This window comes from Carcharodon carcharias, chromosome 17 (genome assembly GCF_017639515.1).
Source record: "Carcharodon carcharias isolate sCarCar2 chromosome 17, sCarCar2.pri, whole genome shotgun sequence".
NCBI classification, from domain to species: Eukaryota; Metazoa; Chordata; class Chondrichthyes; order Lamniformes; family Lamnidae; genus Carcharodon; species Carcharodon carcharias.
The window spans coordinates 71,801,670-71,813,866 of record NC_054483.1 but is presented as its reverse complement, the minus strand read 5'-3'; the positions used below and the strand labels follow the sequence as shown (position 1 = coordinate 71,813,866).

At 39.8% G+C, this 12,197-nt stretch overlaps 1 protein-coding gene across 1 annotated transcript in view; it reads left to right on the top strand.

Moving 5' to 3' along the window:
* The first annotated feature begins 5,184 nt into the window (after positions 1 to 5,184).
* The window catches only part of LOC121289659 (hyaluronan-binding protein 2-like), a 36,897-nt gene continuing 29,884 nt past the window's right edge, over positions 5,185 to 12,197 (top strand). The window contains exons 1-4 of the mRNA XM_041209284.1: positions 5,185 to 5,368; positions 7,486 to 7,554; positions 10,848 to 10,955; positions 11,508 to 11,624. Of these exons, the coding sequence (XP_041065218.1) occupies positions 5,185 to 5,368; positions 7,486 to 7,554; positions 10,848 to 10,955; positions 11,508 to 11,624 (478 nt within the window). The remainder of the gene's footprint in view (positions 5,369 to 7,485; positions 7,555 to 10,847; positions 10,956 to 11,507; positions 11,625 to 12,197) is intronic.

Below are 12,197 nucleotides of genomic sequence, written 5' to 3'. Positions count from 1 at the left end.
CAGCTTGAGGCTTAGATACTGGAGGCTTTTCACACTTGTGTTAGATCTTAAAATGCCTTCTCTTACATAGAACCTTCTTTCCTTTACACATATTTTCTCCTTTTGAATGCAAAATTCCCATTATTTCACCATGTCTTTGGACTTTACTTCTCCAATAATAAAAATCTATCATAGTATTAATTTTACAAGTAAACATTGGGAAAAATAAACATACTGTTTCTTAACTTCTTCTGGCTAGGTGTAACATTTCACCCTCTTTTGAATTCAAGCTACTCTGGTTTATTTTAAAATGCAAATGTTCCCTTAACGCCTCACATTCTAAAACATGTTTACCTATTTAGCATTTCAAACCTAGCTTCTCTTCTTACATCAAAGCCTTCAGGCCAGCTGTCTTTAATTCAATTAAGACACACACACAACACCGCCGCCCCCATCCTCCCCCATTGGCAAAAACTCCACTATTACTCTACTTTATAATAAATTCCAATAACGTTTTGGGAAATATTATATCTTCCTAACACTGCAACTTAATAGAATTTTACTGTGAATAAATATTAAACTGATCTGGAGTTGAATATTCTGTTAAAATCTCTGGAGACAGATAACTTTTAAAAAAAAATTCAAACTTCCAGTTAATAGTTGAAAGGATGACATGATAAGATTTCAGGATTTAAGACTTTTACTGTAACAAAAGACTAAAAACACTCTTGACAAAACACTGTTTTTGTAGGCAACTTATACTTTAAAACACCAAACAAAACATTACCCTTTTCCTTTTTGCACAACTGAAAACTCACTTCATGGATATACTTTACATTATCCTTTAAGTAGACATTCAATTTCCCTGGAACCAGTCCAAAGTTAAATCATAGCTCCCAATGATTTACTTCTGTTTGTTTTCTTTCTCAATCTAGGAACTTTTAATCTCAGAATTGTCTCTTCAGTGTGGTTATTTTTCCCCTGGAGATTCTTCCTCTTGCACAAGCTAGGCGAATCTTTCAACCTCTTTTTAACTCTTCATGAATTCGGTCTTTTCAATGCAAGCATGAGCTCCCAGCCACATTCCCATGCGCTGAACCATAACTTTGGTGCCTATAGCTATTCTCCCTCTCCCAGGTCTTGGCAGATTCGCCATTTCTGTAAGCTTTCAGTGTTATCTCAGACCCTTCCCTTCTTAAAGCCCATCTCCAAACCAACATACAGATATGCCTGTATCCAGGTAGAAATGCTGTTTAGCTATCCTTGAGACCCAAATCTCTTTTATGTTGGATATAAATAGATAGGTTAAAACACACCTGCATACCCAACATTCTCAACACTTTTCTGGGATTTTGGAGACTCTCAGTATAGCCACAGTTAGCACACAGGCTGCTGCCTGCACTCTCCAATTGTAAATGTCTTGCCCTTTCTTCCCAGTAAAATAATCTGGGTCTCCTTTAATCTCTAACCATAAAACCATCTAGGCTTGCTACTGCCAGACAGGTCACATGACACTCTTCATTTTACCTTTAAATTAAATTCACAGTCCCAGCACAATAATCTTTTAAACTTCATAGCTGTAACACTTCTAAAAGGGGGCCTATCTTTTAGGTGGCTGTGAGTTTACTGCCTCATTAGTAGCAGGGTCAGTAAGTTCCTACACAATACCACATCAGGTTAACATTTCAAAGGACATTTTGAGTAAATAAGACAAGTTGGTAGTAATTGACCCTCATCCCTGGTTTTCTGTATTTAATGGTATGGTAATAAAGCCACAATTAAGCATTGTTCTCAGGAATCTTGCATTTCTTTCTTAAATTCTCCACTATCATCTACTTCCTCCCAAGAAATATTTTATTTTAGTATGGCAGAGCTGGAGGTGTCATTTTCTACAATCACATACAGTACTATTTGTTTTTTTTAATGAAAACTTGCTAACCAGTTAATTGTCCTCATTTTATCATTGACAGGAAAATGTTTTCTTTAATTTTAAAATACCTGATTTTTCAATATACAGTTCTGCTTGGCCAACAGGAAGTAGCTGGGAGAGTCCTTGGCTAATGGCACAGTTTCAACATCAGTGAACAATGCTCTAATTCTTGGTCAATGCTTCCAGTCCAAATGTTCTGAAGACCAAATTACTGTAAACCATACTGATATTGCCAACCATAATGTTTCTCAGTTAGCACAAAGAATAAATCAACAACCTCATATATGCCAATATTTAAAAGAAAATTATTGGGATCTTTGACTCTGACCAGACCACTGCTATATTTTATCCCTAGTTACCCTGAGATGGTATTGGTAGGATTTTTCCTTCAGCGAGGTATTCCTAATGATGATGATGACAATGCTTCTACAAAGCTATGAGATAGGGAATTCCAAGATATTGACTTAACCATGATGAAGAGATGATGAAAAATATCTAAGTCAGGATTGTGTGACTTGGAGAGGAACTAATGGTGTTCCCACAATATTGCTGTTCTTGTCCCTTTTGGCAGTAAAAGTTGCAGGGTAGGTATTGATATCTGAATCAAGGCTATGACAAGGTCAGGCGGTTCTGCTAGACCCAAAGTAAGCATCAGCAAGCAGGCTATTGGTAGGTAGGTTGCGTAAGTTACCCTTACTGCTTCTTTATTATTCTTGCTGGGACACATCTGCAATTTCAACCTATTATTCAATTAAAGCTTATTCTACCAAAAAATCATAGGGTATGTATATCTTCATTTACGTGTGGAAATTCCTAGTCATGAGGATTGACAAAAGCTAGAAATATAAAAAGGTTGATGCAATATGATACATGCTCCTGTACACAAATACACTTCAATGGGTAATTCACATTGATTGTATGCACAGTGCATTAGTCAGTCTGTTATAAGCAGTGGACATAACATTTCAATTTGTATGACTCATTTGAACAATAAATACACTCTTGTTGTATGGATTCAATTATTTAATGAAAGGACTATGTTGAGTATAACTAATAACATAAGCAATGGAATTAGATTAGGAGGTTTTGTTAAAAAAAAGAAAGTTAAAGAAAGGAATAAGGGATTGGGTTACAGTTAGATGGGAACTGCAGACAGACTGTCCAGACCTCTCCCCTAAACAATTGATAAATCCTTTCAGCTGCCCACAAATAATTTTGAGCAGCTTCAAAGTAGACTTCATATTGAATGCCACCCAACTGTGCTTCAGTCACACCCTAACTAAAATTTCCTGTAATGAGACCAGTTTAGGAATTTGATCATGATCAAAAATGAGTGCACTGGGGCTGGTATGTGCAATGCTCTTGCCCTGTTACTGTTGTCCCAAGCAAAATGAAACCTTGCTGCTTCCTGCTCATTATCATGAGTCAAGTCTATAGCCAGCACTACCCATGCTATTCATAGCTGCATGTTTATTTGGGGAACTTGAAATTGCACATCTCTGATCCTACTTAAAGGAAGCCAGCACATCTTAAAGAAGGTGTAGGCAATCGGGAATTATTTGTTCACAGAGAAATAGGTTCTGAGAGGGCACCATAGTATTCTGCATCTGCCTTGGAGTCCCTGGTGCAGGCAGTAGATATGAGGAGGGAATTTGAAATCCCTCCAGCCAACACCTCTGCTACTAATGGGAAGAAATCCCAGGATCTTAGTTCTCAGGAATGGCTGCAATACCTGAAGAAGTTCAGTAGCCTCACCAAAGTTGTTCAGGCAAAAACAGTGCTCTCTCACCTTCTGCTCACACCACCAACCACACTACTCACAGTACTGCCCTCCTCTGCTTCCCTTCACTCTCCTACAATCATTGCACCACATTTCACTCCACCTGCTAAGATTCATACACTTACCACCACTACAACTCTCACTCCCCGTAACTCACAACAGTCATATGTATCCAATCATTCCTCCATGAGAGACACATTATCTAAACATCTCACAAGACTGTGACTAACAAAATCCCTTCTTGCTTGCAGGAAGAGGTCGCCCACATCTCCAGACAGCACACTGCCAGAGGAGGTCAAGGCTGCCTGCATACCTTCTCCGCCCTTGAAGAAAGCATGCTTAACACCATGGACAACAGTAGAATAATGGCTGTGGTGACTTGCAATGCTGGACGAAATATCACTCAGTTTCTTCACACCGTATCCTCTGTTTCCATCTACCTCAGCCTACATACTCTGCACAGCAAACTGCAGATGCTCTCACCAGCCACTTCCCTCTCTCTTCTCTTCTCTCATACTGAAGTTTAACCGTTTTCCCCCTCATTTCATATGCACATATTTCTGTGACTTGGGAAAGAGGAGGCCTGCCTTCCTGATAATGAAGTGTCACTTGATCTCACCTTTGCAAACACTAGCTCGGATACCGGCACCACACAATCTTTACACAGGAGGCTAGAGGACAGATCATCACGTGGTGAATCACTAGGCTGTGTGCAGGATTCAGACAGTGGAGGAAGATGCCATGGGTGTTAGCTCACCAGAGGGTAACTTTGCACACTAGCACTGCTGCAGAATTGCAGAATCCTGTGGCCTCCCCTATGGGCTAGGTGGTGGTGGGGGCATTTAACTGAGCAGGATGGTGGTGCATTTTATTAATGGCCACTTAAGGACCGTTAGCGGTGGGTGGGGGCAGCCTGTCAGTGAGCTTGCATACAATGTTGCAGAGCATGAATGAGTCCAGCTCCATCTTGTGTTAAGGCTTCATGCAGAACAAAAAGACGACTGTGTCCAACATAGAGCAGTCAACTCCACAAAAGCAATAGTGGCACCAACCCTCATCAAACCTCTTTTTTACAGCTCTTATAGTTGGCATGGAAGCTCAGATGGGTGGCCATTTAACCTTAGTGGCTCCCCTGGGTCGATTTTCCAAGTGCCTTATACCACGTCTTAATAGTAAGCTGTTGATGATTGAGAGTAGGCTGATGGGGCAGTAGTTGGCTGGATTGAATTTGTCCTGCTTTTTCTCAGGTGTTGTGGTTATACTGGAACAGCATGGCTAAAGGCGCAGCACCACAGCCAGGGTGTTATCATGGCATTTGCTGTATACAGTGCACTCAGCTGTTTCTTGATATCATGTGGAGTGAATTGAATTGGTTGAAGACTGGTACCAGCTATGGTGGGGACTCAGGAGGCCAACAGACGTTATCCATTCCTGGGTGTTTCTCCTGCAGACCACAGGAGTGTCGTAGAAGTCCCAGGACAGTGGCCTTGGATCCATGGGAGAGGCAGCAGCAGTTATCTCTCAGGATGACGGCATTCCATGCTCTCCTGCCATCTATTCCACCAATGTCCTTGTTAATGCTAAACGACCAACTGAAGTATCCTCAATAGAAGCTCAGCAGCCTTCCATCTCCCAAGCAGCAACCATTGAGGACCCAACTTATAGGAGCACGAGGATAGGTAAATAAGCTCAAAAGGCATTCTCTAAAAGGTCGAACGAAGGTGGTTCATAATTAGTTCTGATAAATATTAGGTACAGATTCAACTAAATTGTTTGATAAATGTGTGCTTTGTTCCTGGATTTGCTGTTAGTGTTTATATTTGTAGTGAAGTAAAGTTAAGATCCCGTAAGTCTGGATTAAAGGAAAACAATCAGCAGTAAGGCCAGTGGCAGTTAGCCCGTTCCGAATTAAGACACTTGGAGCATCTTTCTGTGAGGAGACAGAGGACAGTCCATTTTGGACAATAAGTAGCCGAACCTGTATAATTCTCACCAGATTAATTTGGATCCTCTAAAGCATGGAAATGACTTTCTGCTTGTGCTGGATACTGAAAAAAACACATGAACACCGGGTAAAATTTATAACTCTTTAGATATAATGGTGGGTCAGTACCATTTCCAGGTTCTGACCCCACACTTACTGTCAATGCACCCACCTGGAAGATCTTCCCTTGGGCAGCCAATTCATAGGCCGGCTCTGGGTATTTTGTACAATTAGACACAATGGCCCATTCCTGTAGCTGTTGCTGGGCGTGTAGCCACTGCCAAGCTTGTAGTCACTGCCAGGTTTGTAGTCACTCCTACTGGGCTTGTAGCCACTGGAGGGTTTGTAGTCACGCGTACTGGGCTTGTAGCCACTGCTGGGTGGTAGATGCTCCTGAGTGGATAGACACTGCTGGGCATGCAGCCAGTGCTGGGCATGTAGCTGCTGCCAATGGCAGCAGGTTGGCAGGGGACAGGAGTGCGTCGGGCCACTGACCTGATGCGAAGATATCTGAATTTACTCCTGTCTCACCTTTAAACCCACTCCTGTGGGACCGAGAAGATTCCACCCGCCATAATGGTTCTCCTCCGCATCACTAAGCCGGTCAGAGTGCCAATGGGCACCAAACACTAGAACATCAAGAATTTGATGTTCCCCACTAATTTGTTAGAGATTAGACCATAATTTTTTTTTCTTATTTTAGATTTAAATTTTAAAAATTATGAACATTAAACATGCTTCTAGCTTTTTTCGCAGATCTGGTGACATTTAGTGCCTGTGTACCTATTTACCATGGTATTGCTCATGAAATTTGAGGATGTCTATGAAAATGGTGCTGCATACAGGTGGCAGGGGTGAGGGGATTGGCGGAGGAGGATATTGCCTTGATTAAGTGTTGTGTCACTTCTGTTAAAGGGGCTGATGAGTTCAAGCCAAAGCATTGGACAATAAATTTACTTGTAAATCAGTCTAAAATTGTTCAGTTCGGGTTATTGAGTTAATAGTTCACTGTAAGCTTATTTCCAAAAAAAAATACAAATATTTAATCAGCTAAGTATATGCTTATCAGGGCTCTAGGGCTTTCTCCTAATAAAAAAAAGTTACAGAGAAGTAATGAGCCTGGGTCTAATCTGCAGTCTGTGTTGAGTTAGCTAATCTCAGCTGGGTAAATAGTAAAATTGAAATAATTGTCTCAATGTCCTTGGGCTTTGGGAAGGGAAAAAAAATAATTCAACTCTTGAACATGAACCAGTAATTTTTTGGTAGAAATTATATGCATGTGAATGTCAAATGAAGATGGGATTAGGCACAGCTGTGGTTTCCTCTGGTTGAATGGTCTAATAGCACTGACTGTCAAAGCTATTTTGGCCAACGTACCAGATGATTTCTGGCACCTGTAGAACTGTAAAAACAGCAGGAATCTCTTTCCTCAGAAAAGGAGTATAAAAACTTGAAAATCAAATGATGGAAATTATACACAGGCAAAATGGGCAAAAGTAGAGCTCTGCAGAACACGTTCTTTTAATGCTTTCAAATAAATACAAGACCAAAATCAATGTTGTAGCTGGACCTCAATAATGAAACCTGCCTGCACGCTACTGTCATGTGCAAAAAAAGTGTCTTAATAGCATGATAACTAATTCTTACAACAAATTTTCCAGAATTACTGATAAAATAAATCTATAAAGCTGGACGTTGAGGGCCAGAAAACTGTCAAAGATAAAGGCAGAAATAGTTTTGTACTGCTTTGCTAATTATTGATCTATTTGAACTTGCATGCAAAGATAATATTTAAATATGATCCCATCCTAGGGGAAGATCCTACAGGATTTGACGAGGACAGTTATCCCTCTTGGTTAGAAAATTCCTACGATAATAATGGTTTGTGAACAATGTTTTTAAACTTATTAAATTTTCTTGTTGCTATTACTTTGTGTCATTTAGAAACTGCATTGCAAAATGTTCTATGTAATAGAATATTCATTCAAGTACTTTAATTAAAAGTAAGCAAATACATAGTTTTATAAAATAACTGCAAAGTAAGCATAATTTGTTTGATGTTTCTTATTTTATTTGTTAGTCAGATTGCCAAGATTAGTCTTAGTCTTAAATCCACACCAGCTTGGCGGCCCTCAAATTTCATTCTGTTTTCAGTGTATAGGTAGAGAAAAATTGGGTTAAGTACCTTAATGGCCTGCACATTAGATGGAAACTTCTTCTGATTATCTGTCCCAAAATTGTTCCACCTAAATTTCCATAACTTCTCAACACTTCCTGTTAGTCACCTGCCATCTCCCCAACTACCAAATCAGCATTTTTTGTAATGGAATCAATGGTTTTCTGGTGCTGAATTACCCACTTTTGCACTTGCAATGTCTTAGCTGTCAGCTACTGCATTTTATTTGCATTCAGCATTGAACTTCTAACTGACTTGAGAATGAGATCATTGAGACAATTTGGTTAACCCACCAACAGTTAGGGTGCTTCAAGAGCAGGCATGGCATCTCCTTTGGGCATATACTTGGCATTGTCATGGAGGATGAACAGGAGAGGTTGAAGGAAAGGAGAATGAGGTAGTATTTAAGGTGAACATCACCAGATATTGCAACACCCAGCCCCACCGCCAAAACCAATATAGCTCCTTTGAGGACTTTAGTGAAGAGATATGTATTAAAAGAGGAAGTGTAGAACTCCGCCGCATTCTTCCCGAGGGCCTGCAGCCACGGTTATCTGTCCACCTGGTTCCGTCTATGAGCACTCAATTTTTACGGCACTAGGCTGGTACAGGCAGCCATTTGGATGTATTTGACAGGTTGCTAAGATAATTTTAAAGAGAACTGTGGTATTCATCTAGTTTGGCATCACAGCAAGATAGGACCACCAGTTTTAGAATTATAACCTTTCCAAGAACCGAGATGTCATAAATGACATCCACATTGATCTACAATCCTCTACATTCAACCTCCTCAACAGAAGGTGTTTTAACTATTTAACTAGCTGAATGGACAAATTGTATGCGGCAGCATGCAAGGTATCATACACAGCGAAGTGATTAATTTGTCTTTCAGAATTCTGCCCTCCGAGTGCTTCAAAGAAGAAAGTCATGCCAAAGAATGCCTTAGTGGTAACAAGGCATAATCCTGGCTTGAATGGTTAATGATCCCACTAAGAGTTGACCAGTGATAGGGGCTATTACAATGAGGCACATATCTCTATCAGATTGGTCGAGAGAAGCATCAGGGTCTTAAGGAGCATTTGACCTTAAAGCAAAGCTTCAGCATCCAAAAAAGGCCTGGACTTGGACATTTTTGCAGTGGTGACCCCTGCTTCTTTGGATGCAGAAGTACATGAAGGAAAGCACCACAATAACCATCATTCAAAGACTCCTTAGGAACTGCTAAGGATCTTCTAAGCACAGCTGATTACTGAAGATATCGGTTATGTTTCACACAGTCTACCTGTAGCTCGCCTGCAACCACTCTGTGACTTGTGTCATCCAACTATGTCTAGGGTGATTCATCTTTCTACAGCCCTCTACTTCGTCCTTTAGAAGAAATCCCTGTAGCTTTAGAGCTCTGATCGAATGGCCAAAATATTCTTTTCTGAATGTCACTTTTTAGACTTCTTTTTGCTCTTGCAATTTCAAGCACCTCTTCATTTGTCTAATGGACAGTATGTGGAATTTTAAGCATAGGTCTTAGCAGTAATATTTCAAAGGCCAATGATAAATCTGTACAAAATAAATGCACCTTTCTCTTCCTGACTTAAATACCATGCCTTTCTCTCTCTTATTCTGGTACTTCTGTATAGCTGCAACCTCAGGGTCAGTGTCATAGCAGATGGGTGGCTGCTGTGCTATAAAAGGCTAATGGAACAGATGTGACACTCCTATTGTCACAGCTTGATGTGGGAAGGAAGCCGCTACTGGCTGGATCTCTGAAGCTTGTGTTTGGGATGCTGGAAGCCTGCTATTTCCTGCCAGCCTAAGAGACATCAGCTTCAAACAAGTTTCTCCAACCTAATGTTATTCTACTGGGGTGTTAATCTCTGATCATAAGGAGAGTTTGTCTAATGACAGTTATCAAAGGAACAAAGAACTTCCATTTACATAGTGCCTTACATGGACCCAAGGACATTCAAAAGCTCTTCACAATAGATGGATAACTTTTGAAATGCAGTTACTGTTTATGTAACATGGTAGCCAACCTGAGCATAACAAGGTCCCACAAACAGAAATAAAGTAAATGAGCAGATAATCTGATTGGGATGTAGGTTGAGAGATAAATGTTGCACAGCAAAGCAAGGGGGACTTCCCTGCCCTCAAAATCGTGCCAAGGGATCTATTACACCCACACAAAATGGAGGACACGGCCTTGTTTTAGCACCTTGTCCAAGAGAGTGATCTCTCTTGGTGCAGTGCTAAATGTACATTGTGTACTCAAGTATCTGAAGTGGGAGTTGAACCCATGACTTTGTTACTCACAAGCAATCTGAATATTTTCTTTCGGGGTGATTACAGTCTGCATCCTGGTCGACAGGGTATACAAATTACTGTCTATCTGTTGCCTTTTGCCACTCAAGCTATAGTCTGTGCTTCTGTGGAGGAGGCATTGACTGTCCGTGTTTGTTTCTTAAGTGGAATCGAAGACAAATTCCAAAGAAACCGCCATATGTTCCATTTATATCTGCAACAAAGAAGCAGCTTTCCTGATGTCCTCACCAGAAGTATAAATGCTACAATCAAAGCTGTTAATTGCTGCATTTTCTCAGAGAATGATCGCCGAGTCTGCCTGTGGGTGTAGTATTCCTCAAACATCCTTCTTTTCAGGTGAGTTCTGGGCATTGCAGCTCCAAAGCCATGGGTAGCCTTCACCAGTTAATGGATGTTTTCCCAATTTACTTGAAGAAATTGTGTCTTTCGATATGTATTGTTACAGGTGCCTAATGCAGAATATAAAATGGTTGCTAACCATTAATATTCACAAAATGCAGAATAGTGTTACCAAATCCAAAACTGGTCAAATTCTTTTCTTCTCCAACCACACTGCCGTCACTCAGTGATATTGACCAATATTTACCAATTGAAATAATTTATTTTACTAAAGGGATTCTATTAACAGCTAAGTTGTGTAAAGATTATGCTGATAATGTTAACGAAAGCAACATTCTTCTAGATCCTTGCCTTTCAAATCCATGCCGCAATCAGGGAACCTGTGAAACAACTTCTTCAGGTTACCTCTGCCGGTGTCCTCGCCCATTTAATGGAAAGCACTGTCAAAAAGGTAATAATGTTATTATCTTACAAGTATTGATGAATATTCTAAAGGAATGCTTGAAAAATGTTAATATTTCCCAAGTTACACTTAATTAATGAATAGCATTTGTGTAGGTTACTGTGCCTTTTCAATGCTCCTCCCCTAACCTTAGCCAGAAATATGGTTGGGACATGGGTCTCAGCAGCTGATACGATTAAGCCTGTATGCCTCCAAGCTATGTTGCAGCACATTAATGCTCCAATGTTCTTTGCACTGCACCCACCCAAAACAGATCATGAACATACCAAGCCTTCATATCAAGCTTCATATCAATATTCATAAAGATTTTTAAAAATTTAGATTTTCTAAAGCTAAATCAAAAGAATTTCTTATGCATTTACATTGTATAGGATTATAATATCCATAATCTATTATCTGTACTATTTGTAATAGTTTATTGTTAAGATTGCACAAATAAAAATAAAATTTAATCTTTCATTTGCTGATTTTAAATTTACAAGATGAATGAGTACTAGCTGAATGCAGAATGTTACTAGAGATCTTGTATTTTTGTTACAGTAAATGATCCTTGTAAGAAAAGCACATGCAAAAATGGAGAATGTGTTATCCAGCCCAATCCACCATATTATAAATGCAAATGTAAACACCCATATGTGCAACCATCATGCAAAAGAGGTAAGGCTCAATATTGATTATCATTACGAGTCATCTATTTCTTTGTTATTTAGAAATAATAGAAAAAATACTCAATTTGCTATCTCCAATTCACAGTTTGTCATGACTATGTGGTGATCAGTTTTCATGGGTAAACAATGATCAGGTTAGTAGCATGTTATATATTAGCAAATGGAAAAATATAATCAGACAATGGGTGAAACGGGCAGCTAATCCACTACCACCCTTTATAATAAAAAGATAAAAGCAAAAATAAAAGCAAAAAACTGCAGATGCTGGAAATCCAAAACGAAAACAAAAATACCTGGAAAAACGCAGCAGGTCTGACAGTATCTGCGGAGAGGAACACAGTTAACGTTTCGAGTCCGTATGACTCTTCAACCAGAACCAGCCTTTGTCTAGCGAATAGTAAAAGTGACAAATCAACCACTATTCAAGAAAGGGGAGAGGGATAAACCAGGAAACTACAGGCTAGTCTGTCTAACATCGATGCTGGGGAAGTTATTGGAAACCATATCAGGGACAAAATGAACTTTCATTTGGAAAGGCATGGGTTAATCAAGGAGAGCCCAC